The 27841-nt window shown below is 39.0% G+C and overlaps 4 protein-coding genes across 5 annotated transcripts in view; 3 read left to right on the forward strand and 1 right to left on the reverse strand.

Annotated features, from left to right (window-relative positions):
• The first annotated feature begins 1384 nt into the window (after positions 1 to 1384).
• LOC139948731 (ribosome production factor 2 homolog) lies at positions 1385 to 9066 on the forward strand. Its single transcript, XM_071947021.1, has 9 exons — positions 1385 to 1512; positions 2202 to 2372; positions 3137 to 3176; positions 3769 to 3850; positions 4475 to 4551; positions 4946 to 5045; positions 6142 to 6244; positions 6826 to 6970; positions 7629 to 9066. The coding sequence occupies exons 1-9, from the start codon at positions 1499 to 1501 to the stop codon at positions 7818 to 7820; spliced, it is 924 nt and encodes a 307-aa protein (XP_071803122.1). The 5' UTR covers positions 1385 to 1498; the 3' UTR covers positions 7821 to 9066.
• Positions 9067 to 9664: 598 nt separating this feature from the next.
• On the forward strand, positions 9665 to 12649 carry LOC139949008 (uncharacterized). Of its 2 annotated transcripts, none has more exons than XM_071947397.1 (4): positions 9665 to 9695; positions 10312 to 10507; positions 11396 to 11517; positions 11947 to 12649. In XM_071947397.1, the coding sequence occupies exons 2-4, from the start codon at positions 10397 to 10399 to the stop codon at positions 12647 to 12649; spliced, it is 936 nt and encodes a 311-aa protein (XP_071803498.1). In that variant the 5' UTR covers positions 9665 to 9695; positions 10312 to 10396. The 2 variants fall into 2 exon arrangements, with proteins under 2 accessions (XP_071803498.1, XP_071803499.1); XM_071947398.1 differs by having other exon boundaries at positions 9666 to 9690.
• Positions 12650 to 12682: 33 nt separating this feature from the next.
• Positions 12683 to 19060, reverse strand: LOC139949009 (coenzyme Q-binding protein COQ10 homolog B, mitochondrial-like). The gene is made up of 5 exons (XM_071947399.1): positions 18841 to 19060; positions 17984 to 18169; positions 16742 to 16934; positions 16032 to 16133; positions 12683 to 15291 (listed from the first exon to the last, which is right to left on the reverse strand). The coding sequence occupies exons 1-5, from the start codon at positions 18894 to 18896 to the stop codon at positions 15130 to 15132; spliced, it is 699 nt and encodes a 232-aa protein (XP_071803500.1). The 5' UTR covers positions 18897 to 19060; the 3' UTR covers positions 12683 to 15129.
• Positions 19061 to 20246: 1186 nt separating this feature from the next.
• LOC139948645 (splicing factor 3B subunit 1-like) overlaps positions 20247 to 27841 on the forward strand; it is a 39209-nt gene continuing 31614 nt past the window's right edge. Inside the window, exons 1-5 of the mRNA XM_071946855.1 lie at positions 20247 to 20309; positions 22219 to 22418; positions 23594 to 23686; positions 24523 to 24640; positions 27765 to 27838. Of these exons, the coding sequence (XP_071802956.1) occupies positions 20282 to 20309; positions 22219 to 22418; positions 23594 to 23686; positions 24523 to 24640; positions 27765 to 27838 (513 nt within the window). The 5' untranslated portion in view covers positions 20247 to 20281. The remainder of the gene's footprint in view (positions 20310 to 22218; positions 22419 to 23593; positions 23687 to 24522; positions 24641 to 27764; positions 27839 to 27841) is intronic.

The raw sequence follows: 27841 nt of genomic DNA on the forward strand, positions 1-27841 counted from the left end.
GTTTCCAGCAAATGTTAAAGTTAGTAACAAGTGTCGTTTGGTAACCAGTGTTGTGCACTTATTGACTTTGATATCCAAGTAGTGTGCCCTTTCGTTGTTTACTTGTGTTAAAGTTTTCTGGGGGTGTTTATGTTGGAAAGGCCAACTTTGTTGAGGCAAACTGACCGCCTAATAATAAATGCTTCGAAAAGGGTTCATATACAGCATGTGTGAAGGTCGAGAATGAATTAAATTTTGCTAAAAAGAGTAATCGTTCGAATCATGAGCCTACATATTCACAAATATTGCGGGAAAAAAACAAACTTGTTTTCAAAAAGTGTAAACCAGTGTCAGAAGCTTGCCGGTGTGGCAGGAGATTCCGTCCCCGGAGATGAGTGTTCCCTCCCCTCCCCGCAATGTGTTCTTCTTCTGCACATTAGAGTTGCCATCCTCTAAAATGTTTCTGACGGTTGTCTTGAGGGATTCCTTTTTTGAATCGATTTGTAAAAAATATTTCCCTATTGGAAAGCACGACAGTGGCAACTGGTAATTCTAATGAGCAGAAATTTCCTCCCCACATGAGGAGATTCTGTCTCCCGGACCATTATCATTGTTGTATTATGTGACACCGGCATACTCAGGGAAGATCCATGCAAACATGTTGGAAACATTTTTGCACCAAAAGCAGGCCTATTTGCACGTGATAGATTTTGTTTGGGAGATTGGCAACTTCAAATGACGGCCATCAAAAAATGGATTTTTTGCTGAGAATGTATTTCGAAAATCATTTTCCATGTAGCATAGACGTAGTCACGTGCAAATAATATGATGTTAAAAGTGTCTGTTTTACAACCCCTTCTTCATCTTGTCTTCCTTTGTGAGGGTTTCAAAAGACACTTCCCATGCAAACAAATTGATGGCACAATAATAAGTCAGGGCCTCCCGTACAAAGACAAAATCGGTCATTTTTAATTTCTGCAAATTTTTGTTATGCATAATATTCTGTCCGGGATAGCCACACCGGGCGTCTGTACAGTATTTCAGATGCAGGTGAATATTTCCCCTATTTCCTTTTGTGTAACTTTTTGGTAGATGTTGATTGGTGGAGTTTCAAGAGAATGTTGCAATAAAAATAATTTCAGTTTTTGTCTAGGTCAAACCACACTTTGACATAGACTACGTATGCGAATTTATTGTATGAAAGTTTGCATGGTTAAATTATAAAATCTACCGATTTGACTTCAATTTAAACCACCACTAACAAAACTAATTCAGTCTGTTTCCCGGTGGTGGCGCCCTAATTAGTTGAGAGAGCGCCACCAATCGCCTGCTTCACAACTTGATCTTGTTCCTAGTGGTAATATAAACGACTAAATGCGGATTTGTGATGTAGTACACAGACTATTTAAATACCCCATATGTTTTATCACACGTGCGTGAAGTTCATGAAGTTTTGATTTTTTGAGGGTTGATAATGTTCTAAATTTTGTTCTCTTTCAAGTTTCAGCGCAACGACAACATGCAACGAATTGTGTAAGTGTGTGGCATAGATCCCTTTTTTGAGGGAGCCGTTTCTCACAATGTTTTATACTATCAACCTCTCCCCATACTCGTCATCATATCAAGTTATGATCATCATCAAGCAAGGTTTTAACTTTTATGCCAATAATAATTATTTTGAGTAGTTACCAATAGTGTCCACTGCCTTTAAACCATTTAGGTTAAGTAAGACATCCTTCACGTATGTACACACCAATTGCTCAACAGATGTGGCAAATCCACTCCGGCACAATCCCAATCTGACGATTATGCAAAAATTTACCGTCCCCCCATTCTTAAATTAAAGTTTAAGAATCTAGGGCCAAGACTAATCAATGTGAAAAAGCAAGATGGCGGCCGACGGTTTTGCTGCTTCGAGATAATTTTTTTCACGAGAAAAATCTCAATTTTTATTCCGAAATATGACCTAAAAATTACGCGAAATTCTCTTTGAGCTGATACTTTACAGTTCTATGCTTCTTTTGTGGATTTTAAATGTATATTGGAGGAGTTGACGGCGAGTTGACGGCACAAGTGAGTTGACGGCGAGTTGACGGCAAGTAGTAGGACCCATCGGATCACGCAAAACCGTTCCGGCACGATCAGTCAATTGTGCAAAACCATTCCTGCATGATTGTACGATCTTGTACTTCAATATTATTTTACTATTTGTTTTCAAACAGGAAACCCAAAACGCAGCGTGCCAAACGTGCATTGGTGAAGAGAGACTCTAAGGTGGTTGAGAACACAAAGAAATGCACCTTCATACGAGGAGGCAACACAAGCGAGACGATCACAAGAGTCCTGAAAGAGTTGTACACTCTTAAGAAAACAGACAGCAATATGCTTCAAAGGTAACAGGGAGGAGGTGTAGTGGCAATGATTGCACGTTTGTCTTTCCTTATGTTATTGATTTAATTACACATCCAACAGCACAACTACATTGGGTGGGTTTTTGCGGTCATAACCAATAATTGTTTTGGTTGAACTTGCCATTGGTTGTTCACTGGCCATTGGGTGAAACAGTTACTGGTTACAGCTTCGAAAGCAAACCCCAGGTAGGGCCAACAACAGGATTAATAGGAACAAGATGAAATGCTCAGTTATAGATGTTAGAGGGAAACCCCAATGGGGGGAAAACCCACACAATGGAGTGGAGACTTGCTGAAGCCCAATCCACTCCCAGGCTCTGGTCTAAGGTGGGATTCGAACCTTGGTCCACAGCAGGTGAAAGGCGTAGACGGATACCACTGGTTCAGCTCTCCGTATCAATCAGTATGCTCTGATCTCTTCAGGAGTTCCCACCTTTGCGCACCACTGAGCTTAGACAGCATCCAGCAACAGAGTCCAGCATTCTCCTGAAGACGATCAGAGCATACTGATTGAAATGTAGAGTCGTTTATTAACAGTTCTTTTCAGAACCAACACAACTCAAAAAGAGATGTTCACCTCAAACCTTTCTTAATTATACTTTCACCATGCACAGTTTCAAATCCTGCTTAATATATAAAACAGTTCTATGAAAGGATCCTATGAAAAAGGGCCTGATGAAACCACACCTTGATTTTTTATGATTTTCAAATGGTAAATAATAACATACTAATGTTTTTTTCTACAGGAAAAACATGTTGAGGCCGTTTGAAGACAGGACCCAGCTGGTAAGATATCTCCTCCTATGTGACAATTCAATATTTGTTGATTCCAATGAAAGATAAACTATACGCCAGCAGGTACACCGTGCACAAATGGTGTTGAATTTAAGGCATTGGACATGTTTGATAAAATACATAGCATAAAATCTTACTTTGTCATGAGCGTTGGAGAGCTGTTGATGGTTATAAAATATTGCAACTCCCTCTGAAGTAACTTAGTTTTTTGAGAAAAAAGGAATTTGTCACTAAAATGTTTGAATCTGAGAAAGACTTTCTCAAGCACCTGAAAGCTCATAAATTATTGTTTGTATACAGGTTTTTTCTTTCATTATTTTCTTGGAACTGACCAATTGAGTACAAAATTTTACAGATTATATATTTAATGCATATGTTTGGATATACACCAAATGAGTAGACTGGTCTTTGACAATTACCATATGTCCAATGTTTTTAAACAGAACCTTTCATTAAAATAACTGTAGAAAAGGCGCTATAGCATTGATTGTTATTTATTATTATTTAAACCTAGGTCTTAATGGGTTAAATTTAACCTATTGAAAGCTTCTTTGCCTTGACTTTATGTTATATTTACTTTCAGGAACATTTTTCCAAGAAATTTGACTCGTCCCTATTCCTCTTCGGCAGCCATTCCAAGAAAAGACCCAACAATTTAGTATTTGGTAAGTTGCATGCTGTGCATATTTCAACACCAACTTTTAATTACAGATAAAAAGATGGGTCTTTCGCAAAGTTTAAAAAACATCTAATGACTTGGCACATCTTATGGACAATGGGAGCTCATTCCAAAGTTTGGGAGCAGCAGCTTAGAATGATCTATCGCCATACGATGTTGATGTTATGGCAGGTTTCAGGACAAGTTTGCCACTACATCTTAGTGATCGGATCGCCTTACGGCTAATCAATAATTCGGCAATATAGTCAGGTGCCAGCCCGTGAAGTGCTTTATAAGTAGGCAACAAAATCTTAAACAAAATCCGCTTGCGAACAGGCAGCAAGTGTAAATGCTGAAGGGCACAAAACTCTTCCTAACTTAAGACTAATCTTAGGACTTAGGACGAGTCCAAACCCTGTACTGTAGCATGCAGACCTTAAGATTAATCCTAAGTAAGAACAAGTTACTCATCCTAACTCGAGATAAGACGAGTCCTAACTCTTTGTGAAATCGACAGCTGGTTTAATATGGTGATACTTTTTCACACTCGTCACCATTCTAGCGGCAGCATGTTTTCATCAAATATTTACTAAAGTTGAGTTGCACACGCCCCTTGTTTTTTTGTGTGTAGGGAGAATGTTTGATCATCAAGTTCTGGACATGGTGGAGTTGGGCGTGGAGAAGTTCACATCCATGTATGAAATCAAGGTGAGGAGTAGTCAAGCACAACCCTTTCTGCTGTATATAAAATAGTATCCTGTTCAACATCTCTCTATGTTGTTTTATAAGCCAGTAGCATAGGAAACAAAGGCCCCCAGGCCACAGTTATTATGTTAACTTTTTTTTCTAGCATGTGTTGCTGGCTCTATTGTATGTTACCAAGGACAATCATTTTGATGATTGTCTTGCCCTGTATTGTATGATTGTCTTGTGTGAAAGCCAAATAAATCCAGGGGAGAATCGTGAACATCGTTATGATAACCTGAAATGTCAATAGTTGGTCGCGTTTGATCTCTTCTCCCATATTAAAACAGTCGCTTCTTCAGGTGAAATATACTAAGTACTATTTTGTTTTAAAAATTTAGTATGTTTCTATTTACAGAGTGCAAAGTGCATGTCAGGAACCAAGCCCTGTCTCGTCTTTGCTGGGGATGCCTTTGAAACAGAACACGAATACAAGAGACTGAAAAACCTACTCATAGGTAATAACACTTTCTTTTCAACTCGGGTCAACATGGCACAAATGTTTGCCCATTTTGCAAAATGTAGAGTCTTTTTTATAGAAAGAAAAATTTTGACTGGAGAGGGACTTGAAAGTGTGCTCTACCATCTGAGCTATCTAGACATATTCTTCGGTCTCCCCACTTTGTCAATAGCTTTTTTGGGGGGTGCTTGTCATTCAACCTGTAACTGTTGTATAACAGTTCAACATGGCACAAATGTTTGCCATCTTGCAAAATAGATTAATTTTAAGTTGAACAAAGAAGAACTAATGCAACTTTAGCAGGACTTAAGCGGAAATGTGGACCACACTCCTTGAACTTCACTCTTGAAAGGGCACAGCAATTTTCCTTTTGTGAGGGGCACTTCTATGAGGAAAATGTAAATTTGTATTGGAACTTTGCAAAGGGCATCGCAGCAGAAACACAGGGCACTTGCTGTGGGTGCTGTGTGTTATTTGGAGGCCTGGGTCACGCACAAGTCAATAATACAACCTGGGTGGGGACAGCCGTGGGATCACCTTAAAGGGATGCAAGTTTTTCTTTTAAATGTCAAGTAATAAGCCACATGTGAAACTGACTCGGTTCATTTATTCACAAAAGTTACTTGGTGGTCACTTAGTACATCAGATGGTGAACCTATTATAGTGAAGTGAATGATGAAAAATAGGCAGTTATCATAACTGCCTGTTAATCATTAACTGAGTTATGGCACCCATTTTTTCAGTAATAAGTTCTTTTAAAATTTGTGTTAGACTTCGTAAAACTGACTTGAATTCACTATTGGCATGTCACGTGCTAGTTGCGACAACATAACCCTCCTCCCGAACGGCAAACGACAATCTGGTCCAACAGTTTTTATTTGTTTACTTAATTTATCATTGATAGAGTTATGGAATATTCTATCAGATAATTTCATCAAAAAATTTACAAACACAAAGTGCCTGGGCAAACACCACAGACAAAATAATGTCTGCTGATTTACTTCAATATATTTACAATCGACAACGATTGAATTTATGCTGATTAAGTAAAGACAGTGACATAGAGAATGCCTCCCGTGTTTTGTTTCTTCTAGATTTCTTCCGGGGACCCGATGTGAAGAAGATACGTCTTGCAGGGCTTGAGCATGTCATCAGTGTAACGGCAGTCAACGGCAAAGTCCTAGTCAGAAATTACAGGTATGCAAGAACAATCCAGCAATGGAAAAGACAAATGCATAAAAAGCTCAACACCTTCTACAGTCCTACAGTCTGAGCACTCAATATCATATGATAGATGATGTATGAAAGCCTGCATAGAACATAGTCAACCCTCCTACTATCTGACCATTCAATATTATCCACTATGGTTTTAAATTGTAGATAAAATATGACAGCATCAGTGATGTTTGAAGCATTGTTTGAACAGTAAGAATTAACTATAATAAAAATAAACTAGCGGGTACAACTGTGTATTAAATCTCTTTTTTGGGAGTGTTTGCTCTGAAAAGAGCCGGTGTGGTCTCGACGTTGTGAACAGTTTACTCTGCTGGTCTTCAAGTAGAGCAGAGTATACTATACAAATTTTTGATCAAAAGAGAGTTAGTACATGGTTGTACCTGCAAGTTCAATATTTATTATAGTAAATTTTTATACCAGCAAAGTTTATTCGTATCTGTGTTTATAAATGTTTCTGTAAAACAGAATTTTAAATGAAACCATAATCCCCAAAACAATCCAGCACCTTTCTTTACTATTATTACTTTGTGTATCCGTCACAGGGTCCAGCTGAAGAAGTCTGGGAGTAAGACACCAAGAGTAGAACTGGACAATATTGGACCATCCTTAGACATGGTCTTGAGGAGGAGTCACCTTGCCTCCTTAGACCTCTACAAACAATCCATGAAGAAACCTAAAGTTATCAAGGTGAGTTTTGTAGCCATGCATCCATCTCCTTAATTCCCTGTATTGACCCAATTCACCTGAGGTCATCATCAGAAAAATCTTGAATGCGCCATACTGGTGGGCAATTTCACTGTGCGTTTTTATATATAACTCTATGCTGTGCGTTATACAGTTAAGTGCGCATTTTAGGCGACGCGGCGTTAATTCACGTAAACCTAACTGCCCACCAACATGGTGAGTGTGGCATCAGTCGCCGCGTGTGACTCGCATGCAAGGGGTCAATACGTTTGGTAACTACATGTACTCTACAAATAAATGACAATAAAAACCTCTGTAGTGAATAGTACAGCATCTTCTCAGATTGTGTGTTCCTATAGGGATTATTCTTCCTGCGTGGAAATATTCGCTCCAGACTTATTTTTGACAACATCTTGATAACACTACCACTTTTTGAAACAAAGTTTTCACAGGTTAATTTTATTGTATACAACTTTGTATATGTAGGAATAAAACAATCCAACAATTCTCCTTTGTAAAGTGCACCTATGAAGAAATTGTAAATTTCTATGGTAGCATTTCAATAGCACCAAGGAAATGACCAGGGGGCATGCAGGCAATCACTTTCGTTGTAGGCATCTGCTTTGACTTTTTTATTGAACTTCTCTTTTGCGTCTTGCAGCCCAAGAAGAAGAAGAACATCAACCACGACGTGTTTGGTACCAAGCTGGGTCGTATTCATATGGAGAGCCAAGACTTGAAAAACCTCCAGACCAGGAAGGTCAAGGCCTTGAAAAGACAGGCAGCGGATGGAGAAGATGGCGAGAAAGAACAAAAGAAGAAACCCAAGAAAGACACCACAACGGCAGAATGAAATATGACTCTGACTTTAACAATTGATGTTGTGCACCAATCAGCCAAAACATTATGCGTAATTTATTTTTATAAGTAGCTGTTATATTACAGCTATGTTCATGTTTTGCTCCTAAACTCCTATTGTCAAATGGGAAGGTAAGAATAGTCAGGTCCCTTTTTGGTGTACATTGAGAATCAATTTTTAGTATTGATATTATAAACAGGGAACATGACCATGGTTAGAGCAGCATGTTGCCCCTTGCTGATCATGAATATCAGGAAAAAATTCTCATAATGTTATGCCTGATTATTATGGTAAAAGGAATGGGAAACTTTTGGACGATCCTTTTTCACAGTCCTCGCCAGTAGTGCAGATGCTCAGACCTACATGCACAATTCTGAGCATGTGCAGCGCACGCTCAGAGCCAAAAAAAGGACCGTTTTGTCAACTGCCTCCAGCGACTCAAAAGTCTCCCATTGAGTTTAGCATCTGGTTAGTTTTACACTGGGTGGAACAATATCAGGCATGCAACTCTTCCGCGTTTCCGCGATTCCGCGTAAAAATTAAATTGTTTTCCAAGTTTTTTTTTCAATTTTTTTTTAAAGCCTAATATATGCCTGGCAACAACAATGTACAACTTCAATAATGTAAAATGAGCCCAGTACATGCTCACAATGCACCTCTGAGCATAATAAACCTCAACATTTTCTAGGGTACCATTGTGGGTCTCATGTCCCGTGTCCGCACTTGTTGTGCCTTTGAAAATGTTCCTTTTTTTTTTTTAACGGGCAGTTGCATGCCTGCAATATGTACAGTAATTATATTGGGGTAAAAACAAACTTCCAAGGACATTGTAGTATATAAGTTGACCACAGAGATCATCCTTGTCAATTTTTGGCCGACCGGCATTTGGACATTTTCTATCTTGAGTTTGGCTTTGAGCTCTGCCTCAAGCGTTGTAGTTTTTTTACTCAGCCAAGTGGTTCATTGACCAATCTTGAATTTGATAGAATTTGATAGAACTACATGTGCCACATGCAGTAAGTGGTGTGTACTCATTATACATAATTGTACGTACAACAAATGACTTTCATATTCTGTAGGAATGGCCAACTTTACCCTGTGTGGTGTCAAGTGGGAACAGCTGTAGAAATTTGTACTTGAACTTAAACACTTCATTGATTGCAATGAAAAAAACAAAAATCAGAATGAGATTTTAAAAGGATGTGGCCTCCCGGTTGAATAAAGAAGATGTGAAATTGTACGCTTGTGTATGGTGTTGTTTACTTCTATTGACTTGTGTATAACTTGTGCCAGTAACGTTTTATCAATTGTCAGGAACCTGTCTCTGATTGGTGTAAAATGGTATCGCCTCAATACTGCCCTGTGATGGGACGGTGACTGCTCTAAATGACACCCCTATATTCCGACAACCTTATGTTCAGACAACTCGATATCCTGAAAAATCCCTGAAAATTTTCATGCCAGGGTTGGGTAAGGGTTAAGAAAATACACTGGGGTTGTCGGAACATAGGCAGGTAGGAATAAAGGCGTGTCGGAAACAAAGAGGTGGGCACTGTTGAGAGTGCAAAGCATTGCCATTGGAACATTTCAAGCAACCAGCCTGCATATTGAACAACTGCAAAATAAACTGGGGCACTAGATTCTTGGATTAATTCAGTAGTTCTAATACTAATAGCATAGTATTAATAATCAACAACTTGTCTGTGGGCAGGATATGGGTTTTTCTATGCCCAAGGTCAGTGACCGATAGTGTATAACGAAAGCAGTCCGCTAGCAAATACCTACGTCTTGAGCCAAGACTAGTCCATCGGCAGCAAAGCGCCCTCTGTTGTCCATGATGTGCAAGCCCTCCTTTCGTGGAACGGTAAGGTAAGATAGTTCTATTACTTTTCGCGTGAAAAAAACTATATTTTCATTATTGAAAAATCCTCAAAATAATGGAAGTTCCCCTTTAGCCCATACTTTACAGTTCTATTCCTCTTTTTACTGAATTATATTGTATACTTAGGGTGTTGACTGTGTTTTGACGGCGCGTCCGTCCGCCGTCGTTGTCAAGACGTTGTCTTTAATAGTCTGTGGTGTGTGTACACGTGTGCTGCTGTTCTTACAAGCATGGGTATTCTTATTATTTAGCCGTGGGCCCGGGCATGGTGGGTCTCCGTGGTACCAGAAAATTTACTTTTTTCGTTGTCAATTTATCATCTACGGTATAGACAACTTAAGTCTAAAATACGATTAATTGGTATCCAAGAATCCTCTAAATACTAGGGTAACCCATCTCATGAATGATGTAGGATCCAGGACCAGGCCCAGGGCACAGGGGTGTCAACTCAATCGCGATTTTCCCTCATTTTGCCAACCAAAACGTTAGTGCGCACGCGCTATGTGCAATTTACATATTTTATGGGAAGGGTCTATTAGCTATTTTATCTTCTGCCGTGATGAACGCATGTAACTCTGTCTCATTTCAGGATTTTTATTTCAGTTTCAGATACAACAAGTGTGGGTGGAAGAGATCTCTGTTGATGGAGACAGAAGAAGGACTGGACTGGAGATGAAATCTAGCAGTTATGGCATCTTCATCAGCAGTTGATTGTTTCCATGACGACAGTGATGATGGGTCACCTGATGCCATCATAAGTGATGTGGAGTGGAGTAAACTCACATCCTCCCACTTAAAGGTATTAATATAACAAGAGGCTAATTCAAAATGAAAACAAAGCTAAAATTGCGTAAACAGGAGCTCCTTGCATTTTGTGGAGGTTTGTCCCATGGTACCACCAAGTCAAGCAAGGAGTCAATATGGGATTTATTTTATCCTCAAGTGGTCATGTGGTTAGACTGCAGGACTTGCAATCACAAGTATCACAAGGTTGTGGGTTCGAATCCCCCAGCTAACTGCTGATTTCACAATGACCAGAATAAATATTGTCGTTTAGTTAATGAATCACAATTTCTTGATTTGTGTTATTCATAATCATAGATGTTAAACCAATGTTTGTGAGAGAGATTGGCTGTTGCCAGCTTGGTGTTTATATCCCCCTTGTGGGAGTTTGCCAAGTTCCCTTAATGGGAAGATCATTCAAACAAACAAACAAACAAACAAACAAACAAACAAACAAACAAACAAACAAACAATTATTAATGAGCTGCAAAACAAAGGACAAGCAAATGCGGGAGAGTAATTTTGAGCCCAGAAAAGCATCCAGAATACTAGTGTACCACTACCAGGGCCCAATTTTGTGGCTCTGCTTACCGCCTAATGCTGCGCTATGATCACAATTGACACACCTCTTATTGTGCAAGCGCTGAAATTCTGCGTAAGCAAAGAATGCTGAGTCATGTGAATTGTTCCCAAGTAAAAGTTCCCTGCTTACCTGTGAAATTTGCTTGAGATAGGCGCAGAATACCATGGTTCCCTGAAGCGCAGATTCTTTGCTTTCGGAAGGGAGAGCCATGAAATTGGTACCTGTTTGCTGGTCAACAGTTTTGTGTATTGAATTGAAGAGTGAATTCAACATGTTGCTTTTTGTACCTGAACTACTGTTTAATTTATTTTATTCCAACAGGAAGGTTTCAGAGATGGTTACAGCGCTGGGCAGGAGGCAGCCTTACAAGAGGCGTTCAATGAAGGCTTCTCACATCAATTGAAAATAGATGCTCAAGATGCCATGTATAAGGGCATTCTTACGTACGTAACTACTCCCATTTTCAATGTGTCCCTGTTTTAAAGGCACTGGATAGGGTTAGGTAATTGTCAATTGTATTACTATACTTTGAATTACACTCACTTACTGTGGTTTTGAATCATAGACAAACCAGGCCTGGAAACAAGGAGGCAATGTAGGCTGTGACCTTTGTTGCCCTGGTCTTGTCCTTGCCCTGAGCTTCCCAAAAAATTACAAAGAAAGTGCCATTTACAAAATGCAAATGGTCTTGCCCTCTAATGAAATATGAAATTCCAGGATTGATTAACCATGGAGGAAAATTATACAACCCTTCAAAATGATGTAATTAGGTGATATTTACAGTAGTGTACACAGTTGTGCCACTGCACACAACATATGTTGTTGAATAATAATAATGTATTTAATAAAAATGTTTACTCCAATCTTTGCAGAGCTTTGAAGACTTATTCGGTAAGAGAAAAACACTCCACCCGTCCAGGCTTGAACATTGAACAGATTGAGGATATTGGATCAAGGACCAACTCTTTGCTTGTCCAGCTAGACACTGTCGCCCAAAAAACATCTGCAGACCAACAAATACCCGATGAAGCCAAAGCTACAAATAAACAATCAAAATCTGGGGTAAAAGGAGATGAATCTGTGGATTTTAGAGACAATTTTAGAGACAATTTAAGTGGAAATGTTCCTCATGATGGCCCAAACACAACAACTTGTTGTGGTGACTCCAACCCCTCTGGTGGTCAGTGTTTGCAGCATGCTTCAGAGGGAGTAAGTTCACATGGAAAGACTAACAGTTCCAGTGTTGCTTGTGACACGACCAAATCTGACTGTTCTGGGGGACGCTGTTGCAATTCAACACACCCTCAAGAAAATGTGTGTATGTCAGGTGTTCCAGAAGGTGGACACGCAAGTGAAGGCACAGCCTGTTGCAAAGGGAACAACCAGGATAGTGACTTTACTGAGCCTAATCCCTCTGAAAGGCACTCAAAATCAAGTGAATCAGAGAGTGGTGTTGAGAATGTTGGAATTGAACTTAATCAAGAAGCTCTAATGATGGACATTTCAAGAAAATGTAGACATTTACTGACTGAACTAAATATGGAACCACTTTTAGATGATTTAAAATTAAATTAAACTCTGGTTTAAAAAAGAGTTGTACAATCACGCTTCATTTCCGTCCATATGTTTTGGTTTTATTTCTCTCAAAAGAAGTTAAATCATTGTCCTATATAAATTACTAATTTACATTGTCATGTTTACTATTTTATGCAAAAATACTCTGGTGTCTACAATTGTTATATCCAATTGTTTAATAAACACAAAATATGATTTAAAAAACACATTTCCAGAGTAAAATGACTGAAGACTACCTTTGTTAAAATGGGCCACAAATTTAGCGGGGGGACTAAAATTCTGCAATCTTGACAATGGAATGGGAAACAAAATATGCTAAAAATCAGTAAAACAATGTTGAATGATCCATACAACAAAACTTATCTCATTTATGATTAAAAACTGCTGGTGGGCAGAGTATAGTCGGTAATATTCCAGCTTGGTAGTCTTAAAGGTAACTGGTAGCTGTGTCCTCACTTCAATAGGCCCTTTGAGATGGCGTCTTTATTATATCGCTCACCATTTGGCCTGGGTGACTGGTGAAATTCACTACCCGACGAGTCCCGCTTCAATTAGTGGCGACTTTGACACTAGTAGTACAATAGGAACTATTTTTCAGAGGTTGTGGTTGCGCTGTTAACCGGGTAGCTGAAAAGTGACCGTCCTGACTAAACATAGCAAACAATAGTTGTGACTTTGACACTACTCGCCCAGGCCTACTCTCCATGCAGGAGATTTGCACGCACACATCCAAGCACACTCATTACTACATGGTATTCGGTCCTTGGGAAAAAAGTAGGAAAATTTTTCCTAGTACAAGGGCTTACCAGCAGTCGATTTCACAAAACGCTAGGGTTAATCCATCCTATCTTGAGTGGGGAGGAGTAACTAGTCCTAACTTGGGATTAATCTTAAGGTTTGCATGTTACAGTGCAAGGCTGGGACTAATCATATGTTAGGAAGAGTTTGGTGAAATCGACGGCTGTACATGTACACATGGCTAGGCTCTAATAGACTTATCATACCTAATTAATAATAAAAGTTTTACTGATAATTCTCGGGTGGTAAAAAAAAAAAAAAATTAAACTTCAGAAGGAAGATTATCATGCCTAAAATTACTAGATAAGTGCGAACATGTGCTACAAAACCCTGGATAGACCTATCCATACATTTCATACATGTGTGTCGTACTCTGCCATGGTGCACTCTGCAAACAGTTCTATAGATAAGTGATGTCGGTGAGAAGGGTCTGTACTAAGTGATCCCCACTGGTAAGGTCAACCAAGGTCGTGTCTCTCAGTTACCATTTATCGTCCCTTATATATTCTAAACACTCCTCACCCAACCCATTAAATCAAACACGTTTTACTGGCTCAATTTTTTTATACATTAAATATTCCAATTTCAATTTCAATTGATACAGATTTAAAAAAAATAATTTCACATACTACAATGGGCACTAAATATTAGCGCCTGCAGCTATTCAAAAACAAATCATTCCTCAAACTCATGCACTGCCTATAGAGGGGCCAACTCCTTAAGGCAGTGGACACCTTTGGTAATTGTCAAAGACCAGTATTCTCACTTGGTGTATTCCAACATATGCATAAAATAACAAATCTTTGAAAAATTGCAATTGGTCATCAAAGTTGCTAGAGAATGTTTAAAGAAAAACACCCTTATTGAACAAATTTGTGTGTTTTCAGATGCCTAATTAAAAGGCTTCAGGCCTTTATTATTTGAGTGAGAAAAAAGCAGACTCTCACAATGTTATATACCATCATCAGCTCTCCATATAAGCCTTTCTGAGATTTTATGCAAGTCACCACACACACAAGGCCTAAAGGCCACTTCAAGGTGTGGGCTACAATTATTTTTGTCCAGAGGCTGTTGCCACCTACTCCTAGGGCTGAAACAGGGTTACCCCTTTTACAGTCCATAGGGATGTAGGCTTGGGTATCATCAGTCCGAAGCCTGGCCGGTAGAGCAGAAAGCACTACCTCCCCAATTTATGTAGCAAGTGTCACGACCGGGATTCGAACCCACACTCTGCTAATCAAACAGCAGAGCTTGAATCCGGTGCTCTTAACCGCTCGGCCATGACAATGCTACAACACTATACGGTTTGGGTAAATTTATGTGTATACACCCAAACCAAACGGTACACTCCCATCATGCCAGCCAAACCTCAAAAAGGCTTATTGCTTGTTACCAAGTAAGTTTTTATGTCAACAATTATTTTCACCATTTTAATTACCAATAGTGTCCAGTGCCTTTAAATTAAATAGATGCTTCAAATTTCTGCAGTAACTATCAGATCACTGAAAAGGCAACTGAAAAGGCATCTTTCAGTTGCTGCTGACCACAGCTGTGACACTTAAAGTAGTTCAGTCTGACACTAAATAATTTATTGAATAAAAAATACTAGATATAAATATCTGAGGTTACTGAAATATTAGTATTTTTTTTTGGCTAGTATAGTGAAGGTGTGGTATTGTTCGTCATGATGAATACCTCAGATGATCGGACCTGGCTATGACGGCTTGCGGACCATGGATCTTCTCTGCCTGCTTCTCGAATGCCTTCACCATTTTCTTCACGACCTCATCGAAGAAGATGGTGGAGAGATTGGAGTGGAGAACGGAACGAAACTCAAAGGACACCTGTATATCAGACATAAATCATTCAATGAAACTTTACAACTTAAAGACATTGGACAGTGGACACTATTGGTAATTGTCAAAGAACAGTCTTCTCAGGTGTATCTCAACATATGCATAAAATAACAAACCTGTGAAAATTTGAGCTTGCTTGGTCGTCGGAGTTGCGAGATATCTATGAAAGAAAGAAACACCCTTATCACACGAAGTTGTGTGCTTTCAGATGCTTGATTTCGAGACCTCAAATTCTAAACTTGAGGTCTCGAAATCAAATTCGTGGAAAATTACTTCTTTCTCGAAAACTATGTCACTTCAGAGGGAGCTGTTTCTCACAATGTTTTATACCATCAACCTCAGAAGGTTTTATGCTGATAATTATTTTGAGTAGTTACCAATAGTGTCCACTGTCTTTAACTTTCCATTTTATACCATGCCCAGTTCGTAGCAGAGGGTTTCCCCACAAACGTACCCTCTAAAACTGTCTAAAAATTCCCAGAACACAATGAAGACACTTAATGAAGATGGGGGGGGGGGGGGGGGGTTACACAATGTCACATATCGAACATGTATACTGTTCAATGTGCACAAACTGTGAATATTTACACTAATTTCTTACTTGGTGGCAGCCAACATTACCGTGGTGGTTTCACTACGTAAAATTAGGTACTGACACAAACTAATGTCTATTTTTGCAGGCCATGAGATAATTTTACTGGACAGTAGTGGACAAGAAGTGTACTTACAGAGAAGTCAATGGTGCATGTGTTTGGCTTGTATGGGATACCAGGCCCAAACCTCCATATTGTCACTAGGTGGTTGAACAGCTTCCCATCTGTACAGACAGACTGCATTCAAACAAATATGCATTAAAACCACATATTAAATATTTAGATTAGGAAGCTGTAAATTTCTATAGGCTATTTTGAAGGGCAGCAATGCAATGAATGACCAGGGGCAATGGAGGCAACACACGTACGTACTCTCAGGCCTGGTTTTACAAAGAGGGCAAGGTCTCTGTTGCCCTGGTCTTGGCCTGGTGCCCCTTAAAACTTCCCAAATTCCCATAGGCTTTTATCAACACAATATTTGGAAAGCAAAATAACACAACAGAAATAAAACAATTCAATGATGAATGCTGTACAAAAAACAAAATCAGGACATGAAGTAACTATGAAACCACTTTGGGTCAATTCATCTCTATCTAAACCAGTCCAACAACCCTATGCATAGCCATTTGCTGTAGTGAACGATTCAGAAGAACTGGGGCACATACGGTGGCGTACCAAGACAATCCCATCTGTGGGAGGGGCAAGCCGGTTCAAAGACATCTATAGAATGGAGGGGGGGGGTCTATCTTATATTATATAATTCATCTGTGAATTTTTTGGGTTTGTGCATTGGGGGCAAGAGGGGATGGGGGAGACAAGGGTTCAGAAAGAACATTTCCACTTACTTTAACAAGATTAGGTTTGACGACGGTTACTGTGGAGGTGTACCTCTCGACAAGGGGTGGAAACCCGATCTCTAAACCTGCCTTGAAGTGACCAGCTTTTCTGGATTTGATGACTGAGTTCAAACACCATGGCACAAACTCATGGTACTTGTCCACTGAGCTGACAACATCGTACATATCGTCCATGGAAAATCTAAAGCGAGGAAAATAAACAGTTAATGTATTTGTTTAATTTAAAACTGGGGACAGTTCTTCAGGGCTTGTATTTTACACTGGAACGCAGGTCCAAGGCCATTGGTTTTATCGTGGGGTCAATAAACTTCTGACCAGACAAGTCCAGCAGCCTTGTGTTTTACGATTGAATAAAAAGATCTACAAGTTGTGAAATATCTTGAACAGAAACACATTTTGTTCAAATGTTGACCTAGAGTCTGGAAAATACTTTTCAATTCTGTTGAGTATTGAAGTATATAAAAAAATATTAAAAAATGAGATCAATATTCTCTTGTCTTAGTGCATAACTGTTCAAATTAAAACAGTTGAACTGAGTCAGGACTCAGGAAGTTTTTTTCCATTTTGATTCTGTTCTTCTACACAAATTTCTGCTCCAGTAAAAAATGTTGAGCTATGAGCCCAGAGAGTCCATCAGTCTTTAGGATCCCCCCAAACCCCAAATTTGAGCTAGGGCTGTTCTTAAGAGTTTTTGAGTTTATCCATGGAGGAAGAACCCCTCCATGGTATATCCTAGTCAGTGTAGGCGTTTTACAATTTGAATCCTTGTATACAGCTGGTCTGGTAATTATTGTCTCTAAAGTGTACTTTGTATTGTAACTTTTTCAAACTGTAACTTTTTCAAACAAAAGTGCATTAAGGGATCTGTGATCCAAAATGTGCTATGTTTTATTATTACAATTATTAATAATATAATGAATAGGGTAGATGGCCTTAGCTTTCGATCCAATCCGGACCTTCTTCAGAGGCATAAAACAAGTACAAACAAATACATATTCCATTTATAGAAAAAGAGAGGGGGAAAGGGATTAAGGAAAGGATCCAGAAAGAAGCGGGAAAATAATAGCCAATCAAAGTTTCTATTTCAGAAACAATATTGGTGGCTATGAACCAATAGGAGTAAAGTGGCGAGGAAAAAGGATGTTTTGTATGAAAGGATGGATTGCTGGAATACAATTATTAGTTATATCACCAAATGATTATGGCAGTTACATTTTAAAAGAACTTTACCCGACTATTCTCCTCTCTGAGTATTCCTTCCTCTTATCGAGGAGTGAGATAAATGACCGTGATGGTACATGATAAATTATGTTTGTTGGCAGGACATCTGCAGGCCTGATGTCATGTCTTTTCCATGTTAAAGTCTGTGTGTGTTGGTGGGATGGGGTACTTTGGGTGGCTAAGCTTCTGCACAATCTGAAAAAAAAAAAAAAAAAAAAAAAATATAAGTTTATATAACAGGTTTAAGATATTTGCATAGTTTTTATTATCAAAATTTAACCCTATTTTAGAATTTAGCATCTGTCATACTTGTGTTGTGGACAAGTGGTTAAATGTGTGTCGCAGTGCCAGTGATAGCCTTCTGACTCTCTTCGCAATTCTGCCGTGATTCCTGCATCGCTGGCAGTATTCTCGCGAGACTGTTGGCCCCCGTGAGACTTAGCTACTGCTCTCATGACTTATTTATAGGCCGAGTCTGAAACAGCGGCTTTATTGGCTACAACTACGGCTTGATCAGCGCGTCTGTCAGCAGTGCTGAAGAATAGGCAGACATAGACATGATGGGCCAAGTTTACTTCGGACCGAGTTGACCATGTTGACTCAGACTGAGTTGACCATCATGTTGACTCGGACCGAGTCGACTGGTACCCGAGAGGAAATAGTACAGGTCAAACAAACCCAATTTTCATCACGTTTTCAACAACAATAAGATTACAAATTTTAAATTAAGTGACGAGATGTATCATCCTGATGTTTGTTATAAATAAAAATAAAAAATAAATTAAATAAAAAACACGAAAGCATGATGATGATGACCCCCTGCCTGATGACACCGGACCCGGTTACAAAACAAAAAATCTACTTACATAAATAAAGATCTGTTTGAAGATCTAAGATTCAAACATGTTAATAAGCACGTCATATCATTGATAATGTGAGCCTTCCGACATTTACTCTATTTTAGCGCCCTATTTCGTCCAAAGCTTTGATACAATTTGTTGCTACACTGCCTTCCTTTCGTCACATAACACCGGTTCGCAATGAGAATTTCTTTTTCTGTGACAGCAGTGGTTTAGGTTATACTCAGACGTCATACTTTTCCGTCATGTGAAAACAAACCATAGCTACACTATTTACGTCATAGGTGAAATTACGGTCAAGGTGAAAAATATATGGCAAGCAAAGTGAAAATAAAACTGGCCTCTTTTTGGGGAAACTGAAGTTCTGTTTGAGCGGGGAGGGAAAATAGACTTCCTCCATGGCATGAGTTGAGTCATGATGATTGAGTCTAAAAACAAGAAAAAAGCTTGCCTTCAGTTTTTACTATGCGTTTACTTTATTGTATTTGAACAAAGAAAATGTACTAGAGTGGGATTAACCAGGGTTTTTTTTTGTGGGGAGGTGGGGGGTGGGGTGGTGGTGACAGTCAGCATGTCACACAGCAATTAAATTGTCAACATGGGTATCTGTACCTGTATCTGTCGGATACTGAAACAAATTCTCTTCAGAGGGTGGTGGCAAGAGTGGACAAAAATTAGTGGTAGCTCCCATGAAAGTGTTCATTTAGAGTTCATCTAGTCTTGAATAAGCAAAATTTTTAACAGGTGGTTGAAGGGCGGTGAATGAAACTTATGATGATTTCCTAGTGAGAGTTTGGGTTCCCTGTGGTTTGAGTTTGGGTTCCCTGTGGTTTGAGTTTGGGTTCCCTGTGGTTTGAGTTTGGGTTCCCTGTGGTTTGAGTTTGGTTTCCCTGTGGTTTGAGTTTGGGTTCCCTGTGGTTTGAGTTTGGGTTCCCTGTGGTTTGAGTTTGGGTTCCGTGTGGTTTGAGTTTGGTTTCCCTGTGGTTTGAGTTTGGTTTCCCTGTGGTTTGAGTTTGGTTTCCCTGTGGTTTGAGTTTGGGTTCCCTGTGGTTTGAGTTTGTTTCCCCTGTGGGTATAGATCCCCTAGCAGGGAGATTCTGGCCCTTAAATGGTGTGCACAAAATTTGTCTGATGATAGCGCCGCTCTTTTGAATCCTCCTCCTTCAGCCCATGTTAATTTCCCATATGGATGTCAGATTTCCCTGGGATACCGGCATGTCAATTTGAAAGTTGCAGGCTCAAACCCCGCTTAAGTCAAGGTTTCTTTGTTCTTTGAAGTCAACTATGAGTTCCATGTTTGGAAATATTATATTCAATGGTTGGAAATATATTTTGTTAAAAGTTCTGTGTTGTTACAAGTGGCGTGCAATACAATATTGCCTGATCGATCGAGTACCAACGAAGCAGCGAAAATCGAGTGAAAATCGTCGAGCAAACGCAATTCAAGATGGCGGCCCCTCAGCAAACGAGAGAAGGTTCGAAACTTGTGTTAATTAATTGTCTAAATTTACCTAAAAGAAACCGAAATAAATCATTATTAGCTATTACTTTGAAGCTCTTAATGTAGTAGACCATAATTATTACGAATATTTTGCAAACATGTTTGGTAAAGGCAGTCTGCTTTGATTTGTTTGCAAGCACTGCTGTGTTTTTTTCGGGGGCCAATTTGTTTACAATTTTACACATGTGCAATGGCGGAGAATTCGTGTCATGATGTATAACACTGAGTGTAATTTTCGAGAAATTCTAAAGAAAGATTTTCGTACGCAGCCCAGCACCTTTTCCATCACTTTTACCAAAGAAATATCTCATTTGAGTAATTAAACTTCTTAATTGATATCATTTATGATAATTTTCCCAGCAATTCTTTATTCTTAAATAAAAAAATTAAAAAGGTAGGCATGCATTTTCTATTTGTTGTGAAGTTATTAGTTATTGTATTTTGGTATATTTTGTATTTCTGTCAATATATGACATAGCACATATTGTTTTTTTGTCAGATTTTAGTAGGACCATTATTTATAAATTGTACTGTGTCAGTTGTCATGTCATTGTTGACATCACAAACTTTATGCTTGCATAAAAAAGAAAAATATTTTTTATTATTACAATGAATAGACTAGTCACTAGAGCAATTCAAATTTTTGCATACAAACTTGAACTATAACTTAAGTATAACTACACTCGCGAACATTGATAAAGCTGTGTTTTTCTGTTTTTAAGGATTGCGCTCACAATATTCAACTTCTTTGTAAACCCAAGTTAAGTTAATAATTAAATCAAACAATGCTTATTCAGACCACAATCATTGACAATGTTTTCACCGAATACCGCAAACTCGGCACCTACAAACTCGTCACCTTGCAAACTCGGCATCTTGCAATCTCGGCACCCACTCGGCATTAAGAATGTCGGCACCATACAAACTCGGCACCAGCCTTTTATTGACTAACAAACTCGGCACCAAGCAAAAATAACCTCGATCTCCAAGAGTCAAGTTGTTAAAACAAAGTAAGGTACGTGTAATTACACAATAAAAAAGGGTTTGATAATTAGTAGCTTTGTAAACGCTGTTCATGGCAAAATCACTAGTTGTGAGGCGCCGCACTGAGTTCAGTCTACAATTTTTTAAAAAATGTTGTTTTAAGGCTGATTGCGTCCATGTCGGTGCAATTTTTTTTATGATTTGGGCTTTGAACATTTTTAAAAAGGGTTTGTTTTCAGTAGTTTTTAATTAAATTTTGCTTTTAACAGAGCGTGATTTGCCGAAAGGCGCCGGCCGTGACAGTTCTGTGCGTGAAAGATCAAAGATCGTTTGTATTGGTGCACATGATCCTTTCAGTGGTTATTTTTTCCGTCCCGTGCTATAACGTCGCTTTCTGGTAAATTGTACGATAATTAAAATAACCATTATAATAACTTATAACAGAATCAAACTTTTTATGGGACTGGGGGGCTGAAAATCACAGTGTGAAAATCAAACTTTTTCAACTGGGTGCCGAGTTTGTATTTGTACATGTGCCGAGTTTGTGGGTGCCGAGTTTGCAAGGTGCCGAGGTTGTAAGTGCCGAGATTGCAAGGTGCCGAGTTTGCTGGTGCCGAGTTTGCAAGGTGCCGAAGTGACCGGTACCTTTTTCACCATATAGAGCAATCACTCATTAACTTTATACAATTGGCACGTGATGATGAGTGGACCAGTCAGAACTCGACTCTCGGTCATGAATATGTATGAGGTATATGTATCTATGAGTTACTAAAAATGAGCAACTGGATTCTATCACTGAAGTTGTCATGTTTAACCTCTTTGTAATGCTGTTCAGGTCAATACTATTCGTTACAAACAATGACTAATTATTTGTTTTTCTTTCTTGCATGTATACGCAGATATTGAGCGCCAGATTCAAGAGATACAAAATCGCACAGCAACACTGCGTCAAACCGACGAGCCTCCACCAGCCAATGGGAAGGATGAGCAGGCCGGCTTTGCTGAGACAGGGCACTTCGACCGAGACATCTACGATAAAAGCGTACACAGTCGATATGAGGGCTATGATTACTCCATTGCTGCCAATGAAGCAGATGAGGTAAAACGATATACATGTAAAGTGGGATTGCATTTGAAGTTTTTTTTTTCCATGGGTTTCAGTGAGCATGTGATTTAATTTATTAGTTTGTGGTATCACAACATCATCCTCGTTCTCAAAGGTTGATCAATATCCCCGCGCCATTTTTTTCCCGGGTTACTTAAACAGCCAATAAAGGATGATCTCAATCTTACAGCTACAGTCCATCCAGGAAACATAAAAAATATAACGAGTCGCTTACCTCACGTTAAAACATGGTAAAAATGGGTTTTCTCCAGAACGCTCCAAGCCAAATTTCTGAAAAACGTGGGGTCAAACAAACCCGCGGGTAAAGGAATTGTGACGTCAGTGGCGGCTATTTGGTGTGGAAATGCCAAAGCTAGAGAACTGTGTTCAAAACCTATAGGGGAAATTCGTCACTGGCGTCCAGGGTCATTATAAAAGATAAGCCGTTTTTGACTCTCGGCTGAAAAAGCCGCGCGGCCGGGTGCATTTTTGACGAGAGATTTTTATTACTAAATGCAAATTTTGAGAGTAAAATGGTTATTAATCGGTATCTGCGATGTCTATTTGGCCATAAAAAGGTATTAGTTGACATATTGAGATTATCCTTTATTGGCTCTTTAATTGTTTTCATTTCTAAATGTGCAAGCAGGTTACTTTCAGTTGATAGGCTATTTATTTATTTCTTTTAAACTGTGTTATTGAAGAATGAAAGGCGAATGTCAAGCTTACCTCGAATTTTATGAGCTTTGTACAGTCCTGGAACTTCATCTTTTAAAGGGCAGTTCGCATATTGTCATTTTTAATTTGCTACGGGCAATTGCATTGGAAAAATATTTGAGGGGGCATTAAGGCTTAGACCAGGGCCAAATGACATTGAGCTGCTTCTAGGCAGAACATTTTGCTCAATCACTTGCTTTTAGGCAAACAAAATTAGCAGGCTAACGATCACAGACGATACATATGGTTCTGGCATGGAGGTTCCTCCTTCATGGTTCTGGTGAGCACAGTTGTTTTGGGTTTGTTTACTTATTTAGCAGCCTTATGAAGATTGGCCCAGGGCAACAGAGGTCATAGCCTACATGTACTTCCATGTACTGCTTGAAAGTTCACTTAGAAAAAAAACAACCGAATGCCCCATACTATTTATTTAAACTTATGATATTTTACAGGATGAAGACGACTACAGTAATAATTCGTTGATGAACAAAAACACTTACACAGCTCCAGCATCGCTCTTCAGTGAAGCTCAGGAATCTGCTAAGGTATGTACAGCTGTCAAAGGGTCTAACCCTGTTTTAAAGGGTCCAATTTCTAGGCCTATGTCACTAGTATACACATATTGACTGGCAATGAGGTAACTAGTGTCAGCTCTTCCCCCGAGGAAATTTGAGTGACCAGAAGAGGGACCTATTTCCCGAGGCCGTACACTAGTTACCGAATTATGCCAGTCAATGTGTGTTTTATAACACAGCTTGGTCTTAAATGTGAAATAAGAACAGAAATCTGGAAAAGAAAGGAAGTTTTGTAGTTGCCGTTCACGGTTCAAGTCAAGAGAGGGTGCTGTAACCAGCCATTATTTTCAAAGACTAGTGCCTGCTCGGGAACTAATTCCCGCAAAACCTGCGCGCGATCACTAGACAATATTAGTTCATCCCATGTGACCGTGTTTCAGCCAACCAGAACACAGAGAAAGCAACAGGTGTGTTATAATGAAACTTACTACTCGACTAGTCGTGCCTCAAATAGTTGTGGCTTCGACACTAGTTGTGACAAATTCTTTTAATTTCCAAGATGCATTGCGGCATAAAATTTGCTGCAGGCACAATAGTAAAATTCACACTGAAAGGATTGAAGGATTGTGTCTTTGACATCTGATTGTGTTTCATAAGTAAACTTGGTTGTGATTAGTCGTGAGCAACATAATTGGTTCACCAAACGGGTAACCAAGACTATTTTTGTAGTAGTCGTGGCGGCAGGATTAGATGAATAGTTTAAAAAGGGTAGTCGCGACTCGACTTAGCGATCAATAGTGGGGAGTGTTTAATTATAATTGTTGCTGAGTTACATATTATCATTTAAATTCATCTTTTTTGTGCAGGACTATGATCCCTTTGCTGGCAACCGAGCGGCCAGGATTGCAGAACGTGAAGATGAATACCGCGCCAGAAGGAGAATGATGATCATCTCACCGGCAAGACACGACCCCTTCGCCGACGGTAAGATAGTTTGGACTTTGTTTTTGAACAAGTTTCAATATTTATTCTTCACTTTGTTAATACTTAAAAATGTAGTATTATGTGTGATATATTTTGGGGGACCAATTCACATTCCCCGAAGTGCTCCTTCATTTGAACACATTGTGATTATCTTTTCGATAAAGCCAGTTTTTATTTGGCAGATAAAAAAAAGAGGCCTGAAATTATGTTAGTCTGAGAGGGCCTTTCATTTGTTTTTGGTAACGATGCATGCAGAGTTAATACTATGAATGGGTGTGTTCAGTTTTCTCAGCAAAAACATCTCTATCAAAATACATGACTTCTAAGTCAAGAAATAGGAAGGTGACCGATGGAAGTAAAATATAAAATAATATGAAATCAAAAATCCAAGAGATGTCAGTGGGCTTTGATGCCTGTGTTAGTTTTGGGTTATTCAAACAGGAACCAGACTGCTCGGTGCTTTGATCCTGCACTTTTTTCATGCCAATGGGTGTTTTAGCCCAAGAGGTACATGTTTATGGGTGTCATTGTTACGCCACGTTTCTAGACTTCATCAATGTGGAAACAAATTTCAGTTGCTTGTACCCTTGGTTTCTTTTTCGACGAAAGGCAAATTTCAATTTGGAACTCTTGCTTTAAAGAGAAAATTAAACAAATAGATATGCATGGGGATCCACATTCTCTTGGATTTGATTTACTTCTGGTTTTTATTTCTTTTTTTGCTTTTTTCGGTCTGGCTGCTATGGAGCGCCACCTAGTGGTAATGTTTGTCAAGTCTGTCCCCCTAATAAAATAAAAACCAATGAGACCATCAATGCACTACCGGTCCTGCTTAATAATATCACTACTTGAAAAGATTGACTTGTAGGAAAGCAAGAAGTGGCGGGATTCCATGGTTGCGCCAAGCCAACCAGCACCGGACGCTGAACCGTACGTATATATGGGTAATGACAACAGCACAGGAAGTATAAACCCAAGATCCTGTTGCAGATAAACTTTTAAGTGACTTGAAAAAGCACAGTCTTGTTATTTTTAAAAACTTAAGTAGTTCTGTTCATTTCTTTTTCGTTAGAATATTTGGACTTCTTGTAGGCTGTCAGACGCTTATTTTGTAGATGTGAAATGAATTTGAGTGGCCACTGTTTACTGTTGTTGCTGGGACACTTCTTAGGCCTGTATGCTTCAATTTTGAAAAGGCAAGGGTACCAAACTGTAAATTTCTACTGGAGCATTTCAAGGGCACTAAGGCAATGACCAGGGGACAGATAGGCAATCCCCTCCGAGCCTCCGTGAAGTATCGGGCCTTGAATTTAACTTTTGTACCCATATTTACGCTTCATGGGCTTCTACGACCGGTAGATGCCCATGATGCGTAAAAACTGAACTAACGCTGGGCGAATTTTTTTATAGCCAACAATAAATTCACAGAGGTTTATTATCTTCATGCCCCTGGTCATTGCCTCGTGCCTTTGAAGCCATCTTGCATAAGTTTCTATTTCCTTCATAGAAGTTCCCTTTGCTAAGGAAAAACGTACTTGTCCTTTGCAAGAGCATTTAGTATCGGTCCTGTGGGCCAACCCCAGTAATGGCAGTAAACAGTATCTGACAGGATTCATGTACAGCTGGATCAATTTTTGCTTCTTGCAAAGTTCTCAATGTACAACAATTTCTGAAGAAAAACTTCCATCTAAAATAATGCATGAGCTGAGAAATTTCATATATAATGTAAGACTCTTACTGAGTTATAGTTTTCACTGATTTGTAAGTTTCACTGATTTGTAAACTTTTGTCTAATGCACATTGTCATGTGGCTTTACGTTTACAATGGTGTTAGGAAGTGTACAAGAAGTTTGAATATTTTGCAGTGTGTTTATTGTATCTTTGGCAACACCACAGTGTTTGAATCAAAAGATTCTGTGTATAAAGATTCTCTTGAATTCTATAAACCTGTCTTAAATACACTTTTTGTATAATAATTTGAGTCATCTCTGTAATGTTTATTAGTTTGAGAAATGTTTGACTTTAACAAGGAGTGTTTATATTTGTTAACAAATTCATTGATGATTTGTTCTATTTTGAAGTTGTTACAGGTTTGACGATCATCTTCCGCCTATTAAACAAATTTGGACGGTTCTCACGCTTTTTGCTTGAGTTCAATCTTTGAAAGGATTTGGCCAAACCCGAAGGACAAAAATTTGAGGCGCATTCTTGGCTGTCAATAAATGCTGATTGTTTGGTGCATGATTCTGATTTGCAATTGATTTCTGACTGATCAATCAGATGATTTTTAGTAAAAATAGCCTTACACGAAAACTTGTTTATCGTACACCATGCTTAGGGCACAAGGGCTGCCATTCCCGTTTAGGTACTTTTTCTTCCATCAAGGAATAGTTAAAAAATAACATGCCAGATGTTTTTTTTTTCAATCTTCACCAAAATATCTGTACAAAAAAACCATACTCAGAATTTGCTGTTTTTGGTACTGCATGGCACCCACCCTAACATCTGGCACCCCAACTCAATGTCCCTAAACAGTCATACCAGCTGCTAAGTACAGGACTTGAAGTGACCTCAAATCATACGGGGCACGCTCGACGGTCTCAAGGTTAAGATATCTGCTTCAGGATGCAGGGGTCGTGGGTTTGAATCCCTCTGGGTAGCCCCTAGAATCCTTTTTCCCTGGACGGAGTACTTGAACAGTACTGAATACTAAGTGCTCATTGCACAAGGGGAAAATTATTATAGTATTTTACTATCCTTGATGCAATTGTTATCATAGACTGGAGCACTTTGTGGGAGTTTGGAAAGTTTGTAATATGAATGCCTTTCGGGTGATGTCGACTCATGTTCCTAAAGGACTACTTGTTACATTTATGATGTCAGTTAAATCCTAACTTGGATCTTCAAATTTGTTGACAGGAACTGTTTTTAAGGGAGGCTCCATGTGGGTATTTCTGCAAGTTTCCGGACCTAATCATGTGTTCAAAACAATCAGCATTTAAGGCAGCCTAGTTGCAATCAACGAGAAACAGTTCTCAAAAAAATAAATTTATAGTTCGTTTTAATATTGACCGCTTTCTGTTTCTCTTTTCCTCTTTGTGACTATTCCAATCTCATACTACAGGAGGGAAAACCCCCGATCCCGGAGAGAGAACTTATGTTGACATCCGCAAAGAGCAGTCCATGACCAAAGAACAGGTA

This window comes from Asterias amurensis, chromosome 16, assembly GCF_032118995.1.
Source record: "Asterias amurensis chromosome 16, ASM3211899v1".
Classification (NCBI taxonomy): domain Eukaryota; kingdom Metazoa; phylum Echinodermata; class Asteroidea; order Forcipulatida; family Asteriidae; genus Asterias; species Asterias amurensis.

Excerpts from the sequence above, each read along its gene's own strand:
- LOC139948731 (XM_071947021.1), top strand. Across the intron at positions 6,245-6,825 it reads GTCCTAGTCAGAAATTACAG|GGTCCAGCTGAAGAAGTCTG; the intron begins GTATGCAAGAAC and ends TATCCGTCACAG. Across the intron at positions 6,971-7,628 it reads AGAAACCTAAAGTTATCAAG|CCCAAGAAGAAGAAGAACAT; the intron begins GTGAGTTTTGTA and ends TGCGTCTTGCAG.
- LOC139949008 (XM_071947397.1), top strand. The coding sequence starts at position 10,397 with ATGGCATCTTCATCAGCAGTTGATTGTTTCCATGACGACAGTGATGAT. Across the intron at positions 10,508-11,395 it reads TCACATCCTCCCACTTAAAG|GAAGGTTTCAGAGATGGTTA; the intron begins GTATTAATATAA and ends TTATTCCAACAG. Across the intron at positions 11,518-11,946 it reads ATGTATAAGGGCATTCTTAC|AGCTTTGAAGACTTATTCGG; the intron begins GTACGTAACTAC and ends CAATCTTTGCAG.
- LOC139949009 (XM_071947399.1), bottom strand. The coding sequence starts at position 18,896 with ATGACGTGCTTATTAACATGTTTGAATCTTAGATCTTCAAACAGATCT. Across the intron at positions 18,170-18,840 it reads TCAAACAGATCTTTATTTAT|ATTGTGCAGAAGCTTAGCCA; the intron begins GTAAGTAGATTT and ends TTTTTTTTTCAG. Across the intron at positions 16,134-16,741 it reads TCAAACCTAATCTTGTTAAA|TCTGTCTGTACAGATGGGAA; the intron begins GTAAGTGGAAAT and ends GTTTGAATGCAG.